At 42.8% G+C, this 13,515-nt stretch overlaps 1 protein-coding gene across 3 annotated transcripts in view; it reads right to left on the bottom strand.

The window, feature by feature from the left end:
- Positions 1-2,962: 2,962 nt before the first annotated feature.
- The window catches only part of TAF4 (TATA-box binding protein associated factor 4), a 78,664-nt gene continuing 68,111 nt past the window's right edge, over positions 2,963-13,515 (bottom strand). For all 3 annotated transcript variants that reach the window (XM_081011057.1, XM_081011058.1, XM_081011059.1), the window contains one exon: positions 2,963-4,737. In XM_081011057.1, coding sequence (XP_080867183.1) covers positions 4,570-4,737 — 168 coding nt within the window. In that variant the 3' untranslated portion in view covers positions 2,963-4,569. The remainder of the gene's footprint in view (positions 4,738-13,515) is intronic.

Below are 13,515 nucleotides of genomic sequence, written 5' to 3'. Positions count from 1 at the left end.
CTCCAGGGCCAGATGAACTGCATCCAAGAGTATTAAAAGAACTGGCAGATGTGATCGCAGAACCACTGGCAGTCATCTTTGAGAATTCCTGGAGAACAGGCGAAGTCCCGGCAGACTGGAGGAGGGCAAATGTTGTCCCTATTTTCAAAAAGGGGAAAAGAGAGGACCCAAATAAATACCGCCCAGTCAGTCTGACATCAATACCAGGGAAGATTCTGGAGCAGATCATTAAGCAAACAGTCTGTGAGCACCTAGAAAGGAATGCTGTGATCACCAATAGTCAGCATGGATTTCTGAAAAATAAGCCATGTCAGACTAACCTGATCTCGTTTTTTGACAGAATTACAAGCCTGGTAGATGAAGGGAACGCAGTGGATGTAGCCTACCTTGATTTCAGCAAGGCATTTGACAAGGTGCCTCATGATATTCTTGTAAAGAAGCTGGTAAAATGTGGTCTTGACTATGCTACCACTCAGTGGATTTGTAACTGGCTGACTGACCGAACCCAAAGGGTGCTCATCAATGGTTCCTCTTCATCCTGGAGAAGAGTAACTAGTGGGGTGCCACAGGGTACTGTCTTGGGCCCGGTCTTATTCAACATCTTTATCAACGACTTGGATGATGGACTCAAGGGCATCCTGATCAAATTTGCAGATGACACCAAATTGGGAGGGGTGGCTAACACCCCAGAGGACAGGATCACACTTCAAAACGACCTTGACAGATTAGAGAACTGGCCCAAAACAAACAAGATGAATTTTAACAGGGAGAAATGTAAAGTATTGCACTTGGGCAAAAAAAATGAGAGGCACAAATACAAGATGGGTGACACCTGGCTTGAGAGCAGTACATGTGAAAAGGATCTAGGAGTCTTGGTTGACCACAAACTTGACATGAGCCAACAGTGTGACGCAGCTGCTAAAAAAGCCAATGCAATTCTGGGCTGCATCAATAGGAGTATAGCATCTAGATCAAGGGAAGTAATAGTGCCACTGTATTCTGCTCTGGTCAGACCTCACCTGGAATACTGTGTCCAGTTCTGGGCACCACAGTTCAAGAAGGACACTGACAAACTGGAACGTGTCCAGAGGAGGGCAACCAAAATGGTCAAAGGCCTGGAAAGGATGCCTTATGAGGAACGGCTAAGGGAGCTGGGCATGTTTAGCCTGGAGAAGAGGAGGTTAAGGGGTGATATGATAGCCATGTTCAAATATATAAAAGGATGTCACATAGAGGAGGGAGAAAGGTTGTTTTCTGCTCCTCCAGAGAAGCGGACATGGAGCAATGGATCCAAACTACAAGAAAGAAGATTCCACCTAAATATTAGGAAGAACTTCCTGACAGTAAGAGCTGTTCGACAGTAGAATTTGCTGCCAAGGAGTGTGGTGGAGTCTCCTTCTTTGGAGGTCTTTAAGCAGAGGCTTGACAACCATATGTCAGGAGTGCTCTGATGGTGTTTCCTGCTTGGCAGGGGGTTGGACTCGATGGCCCTTGTGGTCTCTTCCAACTCTATGATTCTATGATTCTATGGTTTTCCCAGTAGTGATGTATGGAAGTGAGAGCTGGACCATAAAGAAGGCTGATCGCCGAAGAATTGATGCTTTTGAATTATGGTGCTGGAGGAGACTCTTGAGAGTCCCAAGGACTGCAAGAAGATCAAATGTATCCATTCTTAAGGAAATCAGCCCTGAGTGCTCACTGGAAGGACAGATCGTGAAGCTGAGGCTCCAATACTTTGGCCACCTCATGAGAAGAGAAGACTCCCTGGAAAAGACCCTGATGTTGGGAAAGATGGAGGGCACAAGGAGAAGGGGACGACAGAGGATGAGATGGTTGGATGGTGTTCTTAAAGCTACCAGCATGAGTTTGATCAAACTGCGGGAGGCAGTGGAGGACAGAAGTGACTGGTGTGCTCTGGTCCATGGGGTCACGAAGAGTCGGACACGACTAAACGACTAAACAACAACAACAGTTTCTAAAACTATAAATGTAAACTTGCAATCATGTAGGTAGTACCTGGGAAAATATCAGAAGCCACATTTCCCAGGTGGTGGTGGCCTTCCATTGCACTATATCCTTCCAACATCCACCAAAATTATGGAAAATTGGCATACATTGCAAATGTACTTCATTTACATAGCTGACACAGGATTCAGCTTTTTAAATCCCAGAATTATAATTTGTTTCCCTGCCTTTTTCTTTTTTTCTTTTGCTTGAAGCCTACGTGTTTCTATCCAATCTCCGTGCTTCTCTCCCCCTCCTCCCCTTGCATGCTCTTTCCTGATCATATAAATAAACAAGCAGCCAAACTTACCTATTGGATTTATCTCCCTCCGTTGCACCCTGAGCTCAGGTTGGCATAAATATTTCCCCAACTATTCTGCTGGAAAAACGGGGCTGGCACAAGGTCGCTTATCAGGGCAGCCATGCCCAGCCTGCTGTTTGGAACCAGAAATCCCCAAAGCCCAGGCAGTACAGCAAATACTGCATGCTCCGATGACATCTGAATTGGACTTTTGTAAATGTGCTCTACAATTCAGAAACTTCAACTGGAAATGCAGTCTACAGATTACAAGCTGGAGTTGAGAAAGGCTGATATAGGGACTTGAACCCAATTTTCCTTCTCCCAAATCCAGTATTCTAACCACTATACCACAGTAGCTGAATCTTAGACGCAGAACTGATTAGGCATAGTACATATTTGCAGGTTTATATAACTAGCATAATTTATTCCAAGTGCAGAAGCCGAGTTTCCTTGGCATACAGTTTGTAATTTTATTTCAGGCACTGATCACCCTGAAGAATTGTTATCTTCCCAACACTGCTTAAAACCAAGAGAGGTTATTTCTTCGAATGTTTTTTTTTTAAGGGGAGGGGGGTAGCAGTGTAGGGATGGGATGGGGAGAAATTAAATAAATCCAGAAACAGAAGTATTTTTATAGAGCAAAAATACATACACAGATACAGATAAATTTGTTTTTAATAAAGGAGTTAATTTTCTTTCAATCCTATATAAAACAATAGCAATTAAAAACTTCATTTCTGAAAGTAAAATATTTACATATGAACAAGGAACTGTGCAAAATTTACATGAAAATAAAATGGAAAGACAGGATTTTTATTCCCTAAAAGACGAAATAAAAAGGTGTAACAGTTTGTAGGGTGTTTGATAAAAATACTGATCAGCATTCAGTTTACACACAAAAAGAGTTAAGGTGCAATCCACCGGAAACGCTTCTCGCACAAGGCTCCCTTGAAACCCAATGCCAGTTCATGTCGCAGAGCTCCCTTCGTTTCAACAGGATTTGCGCAAAAAGTGTTCACGGTGGCCCCTGCCCTTAAAATCTAACATGAGAGTTCACACAAAGAAAGCCGACATATTTACAGTCATAAAAGTACTATCAATAGACAATTTAATACAATAACCTCTGAAAATATAAAGAACCAATTAGTATATTTGTAATAAAAAAATAGGTACAAAGAGGGGAATTTTGCTCTGGACGTCTTTAAAGTAAGCCCATAGCTTGCATACAGTCTTTTAGCAAAATAATTATAGTTTACATAGCCATTTTTTTTTAATGTTATGTGCCAAAAATTATGTACATTTACTGACAAAATACACCAACCATTTTTCAACACTTGATTTCACACTGAGAAACTGTCTTTTTTGATGATTCCTCTCAACTTTGATTTTTATTTAATCTAAGCTTTCACTTTCGCTAAAAAACACAGTGCAAGTAAAATATATTTATGCTGAAAAGGTTTTTTCTTTTTTTCCTTTTTCCTTTTTTTGTTTTAAACTTTACAGCTTTACAAACTATAGCAAATAAAATGCATTTCTTTTTTTTCTTTTTCTATTTTTACAGATGCTGATACAACATTCAGAAGTAACCCTCCTTTGTGGGCCTTCAGAGTGGGGGGTTGCCTCTAATAAGCGATAATAACAAGATTAAAAGAATTGAGGTTACGCTTAAAATTAAGTGTAATCTAGGATCTGAACAATTTTGGGCAGGAAAAGATAAATATTTATTAAAATCAGTTCGCTTTGCTAACTGACTCCATTTAAAAGCTAAAATAAAATGAGGTCATCTGCTGTAGACATATACCTATATAATCGATTTCGTTAAGTAAAACTGAACTAAAATGCACAATTAATGTTGAAATTGCTACAGGATCTGACACAGAGTAGCTGGTTATTTGCTAAACGGTTCCATCAGTCTCTATAATATGGCTTGTTTGGCAAGAAGGCCACTCAATCAAAGAGATGAGTTAAACTTTAAATTGTCCTCTTATCGACTCCTCAGGCCTTTGCAAGTCTCCTTACTGTCAAAGAAAGGGATCTCTCTCTTACACCAAAGAGTTTATAATAAATGGGACTAGAAAACGGTTCCTTGTAAAGAGGTGGTTGTCTCAGAGTGGTGGTGGTGATGGTTTGTTGATGGGGTGTGTTTTTTTTTAAACAGTATCCCATATGCTCGTTACAAAAAGGCGTAATCTGCAAATATATATAAAAAAAAGTGTCCCCAGGTGTCTTCTCCGCCAAAAATACCTTGATGTTCTCCACTTTTTTTACTTAAGGAATGCTTTGTATAGCAATAGTGAATGGCTTGTCTCTCGCTCATTTTCTAAACATAATATGAGGTCCCTGAGGTTCACCCGCGTTATCCTTTGCCGTGTAAACTGCCTGGCTGTTCCGACTCCAGAGCTGCCTGGCACTGCCACACTCGTGCTGGATCCCTGAAAACAGAAAGAAGAGAAGTTAGTTTATTTTCCAAGCCCTCAGAGAAGCATTGGCGGCGGTGGCGGCGGAAGCTGTGTGGAATACAGTGTGTGTGAACAGGGCAATGGGTTAGTTCTCTGAGCTAGCAGTATAGCTGAATAACCTAGACAGCATCTTAAAAAGCAAAGACATCACCTTGCCAACAAAGGCCCATATAGTTAAAGCTATGGTTTTTCCAGTAGTGATGTTAGGAAGTGAGAGCTACATAAAGAAGGCCAATCGCTGAAGAATTGATGCTTTTGAATTATGGTGCTGGAGGAGACTCTTGAGAATCCCATGGACTGCAAGAAGATCAAACCTATCCATTCTTAAGGAAATCAGCCCTGAGTGCTCACTGGAAGGACAGATCCTGAAGCTGAGGCTCCAATACTTTGGCCACCTCATGAGAAGAGAAGACTCCCTGGAAAAGACCCTGATGTTGGGAAAGATTGAGGGCACAAGGAGAAGGGGACGACAGAGGACGAGATGGTTGCACAGTGTTCTCGAAGCTACCAGCATGAGTTTGACCAAACTGCGGGAGGCAGTGGAAGACAGGCGTGCCTGGCGTGCTGTGGTCCATGGGGTCACGAAGAGTCAGACACGACTAAACAACAACAACAATCTCTTAGAAAGTTCCCTCTATGTCAGGAATGGGAAGCTTAAATGGCCTCAGCCCTATATACTCGAAGGAGCATCTCCAACCCCAATCGTTCAGCCCATACCCTGAGGTCCAAGTTCTGAGAGCCTTCTGGCAATTCCCTCACTAAGAGAAGTGAAGTTACAATGAACCAGGCAGAGGGCCCTCTCGGGATGATGATGACGACGATGATGATGATGATAATTTATTTATTATTTATACCCCGCCCATCTGGCAGGTTTCCCCAGCCACTCTGAGTGGCTCCAAACAGAATATATATAAAAAAGCAACAAAACATCAAACATTAAAAACTTCCCGAAACAGGGCTGCCTTCAGATGTTTTTTAAAAGTCAGAGCTGAACGATGGGGGTGGAGACGCTCCTTCAGGTATACTGGGCTGAGGCTGTTTACGGCTTTAAAGGTCAGCATCACACTTTGAATTGTGCTCAGAAACATACAGGCACACAGGTAGTGGCACCTGCCCTGTGGAATGCCCTCCCATCAGATGTCAAGGAAATAAACAATCCTTGACTTTTAGAAGACACCTGAAGGAAGGACTGGATAGGGGAGTTTTTAACTCATAGAACTCTAGCCCAATGGTTGCCATTAATTTGATTCTGAATTGATTTTAGAATGAATTGATTTTAGAATGTATTTCAATTAATTGATTGTGATTTTATGTAAACTGTGTTACTTTTACTGTTGTTAGCCGCTCTGAGCCTGGCTTCGGCTGGGGAGGGCAGGATATAAATTTTAAAAAATTATTATTATTCACGTTTGAATTTTTACTGTGTTTAATTTGTTGGAAGCCACCCAGAGTGGCTGGAGCAACTCAGTCAGATGAGTGGCTTATAAATATGTTGCTGTTGTTAGCTATTATAGCTAGTTCTTCCCACCTGCAGTTCCTGTTTGCTGCCTCTTATGCAAATGCCTTCTAGGTTCCTTGCCATTTCTGCAGCCCCCTTTCAGTAAAGTAGCTTTCATTTCTTATCCTGACAACAACCCAGTAAAGTGATTAGACCGCAGGACTCTCTGCATGACTTTTATGGTAATACAAATGACTTGGCTCAAGGCTCTCTAAATGGACAGGTTTCAGCTTGGCCCTACCTAAAACAAACAACACTATACTATTACACCAGACTGGCTCCAGGGTGCGTGAGCATCCATCAACATTTTAGAAGACCTCTGGACTTTTATTCCACCTTGCGTAGTGGTCAATTTGTTTGTTTGTTTGTTTGTTTTACTGGAGTAATTTCTACCCTGAACTTTGTGTATCAAGAGAGATGTGCAAGGTGGCTTGTAACAATAAAAAGAGTGATGCGAAATAATTAAAAGCATTAAAACAGAAATAAAGTGGGGAATAGAGACAGCAGGTAAAAGGCTAATGCAATTTTGCAGAACGCTAAAGACATGAACAGCACAGATTAAATACCTGCTGGCATAGAACTGAACCATTCTTAGAATGATGCTAGTCTGCCTTAGCATCCGCGGACCAACATCTGTTTCATAAGTCATTATAAAGACACACTCATGGGGGCAGCATTATCCAGGGGACTTCTGTCCCCAGACACCCAAAGCATCATGGGAACACGGAATCCACACAGGAGTCGGAGGAAAACTAAGGCACATTCTGTGATTTTAGATCCTCTGGGGTGTCTTTTTAATGAGCACTGAACATTCATTTTTGTAGTATTATGTACAAGGTAAATGAGGCCACATAACAATTTCCAGGTCTTCAGGGAATGGAGTCCTGCAACTACTGGATGATTCCCCTCGCCGCCACCCTGATAGTGAGAATGCTTCATGATGTTATCGCCCAGCAAAGGCCTACCTATGAGTGCATCTATAGCACTTAGAATCATAGAATTGTAGAGTTGGAAGAGACCCAATGGTCATCTAGTCCAGGCATAGGCAAACTCGGTCCTCCAGACGTTTTGGGACTACAACTCCCATCATCCCTAACCGCTGGTCCTGTTAGCTAGGGATGATGGGAGTTGTAGTCCCAAAACATCTGGAGGGCCAAGTTTGCCTATGCCTGATCTAGTCCAACCCCCTACAATGCAGGAACCTCAGCTAAAGCATCCATGAGAGATGGCCAATTCAACCTCTGCTTAGAAACCTCCAAGGAAGGAGGTCTTTGAAGACAACAGAAGATATCTGGCTCGCTGCAAGAGTCTCAGCTTTCTGCTTCCAAAGAAGTCAGGCCTATATTCAAGCTGGGGCTGATGAGAGTTGTAGTCCAAAATATCTCAAGGATACCATGTTGGCGAAGGCTGGCCTAAGCAAACACCAATAGGGAGCGGCGGGCCCAAGATTTGCAAATCTTACAGTGGCAGTAAAAAGCTGAGTGCCCGAGTCATTTAAGGGTCAGAGACTGGGGAGCTCTGGTTATCGCTATCACTGGCATTATAAACTGAATGTATTGATGTGGCAAGACATTGAACCTGTGCTGTAAGATATCAGCCCATTCGAAGCCGACGCAGATGTGCTTGTAAAAGCCACAAAGCACAAGGCGAGCTTGAGGCACAAGCAGTTGTTTGGGGAAGGTGCAAAAAATTCCCTCAGTCCCTGGCCTCCACCCACATCTCAGCTTCTATACATCCCGGGCAGCCAACCGGACACTTTCAACCAACCTAGGTAGTTTACAGCCAGCTTCAGTGACCAGCTTATGATATGAAAAAACTATTCAAATAGTTGGTGCCCCATGTTTACAGCCTTTTATGAGCGCAGCCCTTCTGGCTAAGAGCATGACCATTCTGCAAATACTGTACTTTTCCGTTACAGATAGGTAGCCGTGTTGGTCTGCCATAGTCAAAATAAAAAAAATCCTTCCAGTAGCACCTTTAAGACCAACTAAGTTAGTTCTTGGTATGAGCTTTCGTGTGCAAGCACACTTCTTCAGATACACTGAAACAGAAGTTGCCAGATCCTTCTATATAGTGAGAAGGTGGGGAGGGGTATTACTCAGAAGGGTGGTGGGAATGGGAGATTGGCAGATAGCTGAGATGAGCCTGCTGACGACTCTTAACGACTGTAATAGGTCTTACAGGAAAAGGCAAGGGGTGAGAAGGTGAGAAATGGCTTATTATACATTATACATGACTAAGCCATTTCTCACCCCTTGCCTTTTCCTGTAAGACCTATTACAGTCGTTAAGAGTCATCAGCAGGCTCATCCCAGCTATCTGCCAATCTCCCATTCCCACCACCCTTCTGAGTAATACCCCTCCCCACCTTCTCACTATATAGAAGGATCTGGCAACTTCTGTTTCAGTGTATCTGAAGAAGTGTGCTTGCACACGAAAGCTCATACCAAGAACTAACTTAGTTGGTCTTAAAGGTGCTACTGGAAGGATTTTTTTTATTTGTACTTTTCCGTGTATAAGACAAACTTTTTTACTGTAAAATAATGTTCAAAATCGGGGCTCGTCTTATACATGAGTAGTGCAAAGAGGGAGACGGGCGATTGGTTGCAGCCGTGAGCAGAAGATTGACAGCGGCGACTGGGTGGGTGATTGGTGGCTGCGGCAAGGGCTGCTGTGGCTTGGCTTATGCTGCGGAATTGTGCGTGTGCTTGCTGGCTGTGGAGCAGATGCTTTTTGGCTTTTGTGACGCATGGGGGCATCTTATACACAGAAAAATACGGTAAATGTCAGGCAGGAGCAACTGCTCCAACCCACAATAAACATAACTATCGATGACTGAGGGCGAATTTGTTTAACAGTATACTATTTAGCAAAAGCTCTGTATTTTTTAAAAGGGGGTGAAAGGAACAGCTGGGGCTATAATGGCACAGTTTTGGAAGTCATATACTAAGATTACATCACTTCTCATATTGTGTTGTTGCTGTAGTTGTAGTTGTTGTTGTAGTAGTTGTTATTTATTGAATTTGCATACCGCCCTTCATCTGCAGATTAAGACTACAGAAGCAGCACATAGCTTTTGTTTTGTAAAATAATTACTAAAAGGCAAGTCAACTTAACAAAAACATATAATAGGAGTGAGTTATCGCATCAGAAGAGACAGGAGGTTTTGCAGCATCTCCTCATTGTCTTGGAATGCATGTGGAGAGGCAGTAATGAGCTGAGACCAGCAGGTGGCATATATAGACCAGAGAATTTGTCTCTGCTCTGACTTTTCTATATTAAAAAAAAGAAGAAGAACCAAGGGAGATATACCACCTGGAAAGACTGCTAATTGGTGTACAAGTTGAAGTTGCAGTTTGCACAAACTGAGCAGCTGCAGTTTAGTATTATTTGCCTTAGCAGGGTCATATTTGAGAAAAATATTGGGATTTTTTTTTTAGTGCACAGTGGTACTGTCCTCCCACTCTTTGACCTTCTTGATTCTCAGCCCTTCCTTTCCTGATACACTGTAGTGCCCCACTCCAGCCCCCAGGATCATGATCCATCTGCCCCCTCCTTCTTCAGTGTGCAGCCTCGTCTAACAGTGGGACCAAAGGCTCACACACCTCAAATCTATCCCTGCCAAATTCTTCACTCCAAGCCCCTTGCTTTAGACAGGACCATCCCCTTCCAGAAAGCAACATGCTTAAAAGCAGAAACGAAGCTCAAAAGCCTTGAGAAACATTGCATATATCTGCCCAAATACCAACTCAAGGGCTGCCTCCTCACGTATGAGCTAAAACTTTGCAGACGGAGCATCCTGTTTGACGGCTCCTCTCAATAACTCTAGGGAGTGTGTGGGGTCAAACTGGGTCATGGCCAAGAATGCCATGAGGTATATTATGCGAGCCTTTAAGCTAATCAGGCAATCTTGTCACAATACATTTTTAAGCTTCCCAGAAATGCTCAAACAGCTGAATTTGCACAATTAGAGCAACAAATTAATTTGTCCAGGTAAAACCTGGGCTTTTGACATCATCTCGGATATTGAACATCATATCCGCAAGCTAATTGTGCAGTTATATTTTCTTGGCTCCCCCCCCCCTTTTCCTTTTTTTGCTTTGCTTACAGGTGACTTATTAAGGTCCGACATTCCTTTGATATCAGCACGCTAGTCTGATCGGAACCAGTTTTGGTAATACTGTTTTAACTGCAAGAAAAACGCCCCCACAATGTGTGCATGCACCAAGAGAGAGACAAGGGGAGCTCAGTTTAAAAATGTCAACTGCAGCAGCAGCAGCAGCAGCTGCACAGCTGCGAGTCAATTAGATCCAAAGCAGCTGGTTCTTAATTAAGCAAACAAAAGCTTTGATTTAGGACATTTGGCTATCCCGTAACAGATTGAACTAAGGTAACTAAATTGATCACAGTTTGCTGATATGCAAACAAGAATTTCTAACGAATGAAAAGCAGATTCCATATACTGAAGGACATAAGAAGTTAAATGTTCATGTACACTGTAGTACCTCCGGTTACGGACTTAATTCGTTCCAGAGGTCCATTTTTAATCCGAAACCGCTTGCAACATGAAGCACGCTTTTGCTAATAGCACCTCCCGCTGCTGCCGTGCTGCCAGCACGTGACTTCCGCTCGCATCCCGGGGCAAAGTTCGCAACCTGGAGCATCTACTTCCGGGTTAGCGGAGCTCGTAACCCAAAGCGTTCGCAAGGAGGACGGTGCGTAACACGAGGTTCCACTGTATGCCTGAAGGTTTGTGTGTGTGTGATCCTAATAGCCCGCATAGTATTTTAAATCTACCTTGGATAAATACAGTGGTACCTCAGGTTACATACGCTTCAGGTTACATACGCTTCAGGTTACAGACTCTGCTAACCCAGAAATAGTACCTCGGGTTAAGAACTTTGCTTCAGGATTAGAACAGAAATCGTGCTCCGGCGGTGCGGCAGCAGCAGGAGGCCCCATTAGCTAAAGTGGTGCTTCAGGTTAAGAACAGTTTCAGGTTAAGAACGGACCTCCAGAACGAATTAAGTACTTAACCCGAGGTACCACTGTATGTAGGAACTAAATGAAACTGCTTTCAGACACAGCAATGTTGGTCCACTTAGCAGTGACCTGCCCCTGGAGAGGAACAATTATGTTAGGGCTTCATGATACAATGTACTTGGGGGACCAATGCTATACTCAGGTATTGGGGAACCTCCGGTCCAGGGTCCAAAGGCACCCTCCAGCAATCTCTGACTCTTCCTAAGCCATGCTCCCTCCCCCAGACAATCCTGCTCCGGGTCCTCGGCTGCTTTTGCCTGGCTGGCACTGTGCTAAGACTCTTGCTTGCCCAAACGAAGAGATGTGTGAACATTAATCTCCCATTTATACTGTACAGGAGAAAGCAAGCTTCACATCCATTGCTCCACCCATTTTTGCCCCTGGCACCACCCACCACTGGAATGTGGCCTACAGCATGGAGCAGCTGGACACAGACTTCCAAAATGACGCAATGGGTATGTTGAAGTCCTTCTCTTTAACGGTAGGCAGAAACCCTGATCCTGAACGAACTAGAAAAGAAGATCACTTCTGCACCTCTAATCAGGGAGTAGGTGCTATTGCTCAATAAAAACTAAACATTATTCTTTACCCAGGCCTTTGGCAATTAAATAATCTATGGTCTGTTAAATGTATATTGGGGGGGGGGGGCAGTTATCACGATTGTTTTATTATTATGCTGGGTATTCTGTTTTTTATTATGCTGCATAAATTATGTTCTTAATGTTGTGCACCGCCCTGGGATCTTTGGCTAAAGGGTGGTATATAAATTGTAGTAGTAATAGTAATAATAATAATAATAATTATTCTGACTGATAGGGTTTGAGAGCAAGTTTAATGGTAAGGTTTGGAAGTAAGTTGTTTTAGACTCCGATCCTAAAATGACTTAACTAGGGAGTAAGCCCAACTGAACACAGCTTACTTCTAAATTTGCTCAGCACACCTAATGGACTTAGACACAATGAATGCTATTTTGGATCACTGCTCCAAGTTTGAGTAATGATAATTTTATTGCATTCCCTATTTTTCCACATCTGTCTACGTGCTACTACTGTTCAGAACGCAACTTAAGTTTTTAAAATTAAGTAAGCTTTGAGCTTGATTTAACTCAATTCCCTTCTCCCCAGGACTTCACAGACAACAGTCCCATGGAATTCACTGCAGTGCCCTTTTAGATATGGGTGTTTGGACTCAAATGGATTTATAAAACCTATGTAAATGCTTTTCAGATTTATAAAAGCTATGTAAGATTTATAAAATATTTACTAGTAACAATATAAACACACGCCAGAGAAACTTGCAGCTTCTAGAAAGGGGGAATTTTGCAGAGATATTTCTAGATAGGCTTATCAGCTTCTGCACTTTCATTTTGTGCCTTCAACCAGGGCCAGTCCTACTGTAAAAAAAAAAGTGAGACTACTACCTCAAGCAGCTGATTTTGGGCAACAATTTAGTTAATTCATTGCTGTTGTATATTTTACTGCAGGGAGGGGAAAGAGCTGCTTATGGGATTTTCTACCCCATGTGCCAAAATAAATTTTGTTGGCCTTTGGGGTAAAGGTAAAGGGACCCCTGACCATTAGGTCCAGTCGCGGACGACTCTGGGGTTGCGGCACTCATCTCGCTTTATTTGTTGAGGGAGCCGGCGTACAGCTTCCGGGTCATGTGGCCAGCATGACTAAGCCACTTCTGGCGAACCAGAGCAGTGTATGGAAATGCCATTTACCTTCCTGCCGGAGCGGTACCTATTTATCTAGTTGCACTTTGACGTGCCTTCGAACTGCTAGGTTGGCAGGAGCAGGGACCAAGCAACAGGAGCTCACCCCGTCTACTACTGTCTAGTACTGTGCAACTGTCGCTCTGCCCCAGGCAGGAATTCAACAGGTTCCACTAATACACACTACAGAACTAGAAGAGTGCATCTGCTCAATTTCTGCCTCTAATTAAAGCCTCTGTTAGAAGAGAAAATGGAAACTTGTTTCAATGAGTGTTATCCAAATTGCTATTCGCAGGAAAGCCTGCAACATGAAAATCATTTTTGTCAAGAGCTATGCAGAAGAAGATGAACTTCAAAGCCCATTTTCTTCCACTGCTGCTACAGCAATAAAGAAAACAAATTGGCAGAGATATCTGCTTTTATATTAATAAAGGTTTTCTGTGAGGCATCTGGAATTGCAGATCGGATATATTGAGGCTCCAACCCTTTGTTTAAGG

Source organism: Podarcis pityusensis, assembly GCF_964106645.2.
Source record: "Podarcis pityusensis genome assembly, chromosome: 6".
NCBI lineage: Eukaryota > Metazoa > Chordata > Lepidosauria > Squamata > Lacertidae > Podarcis > Podarcis pityusensis.
The sequence above is the reverse complement of the archived record's forward strand: the minus strand, read 5'-3'. Positions and strand labels throughout refer to the sequence as shown.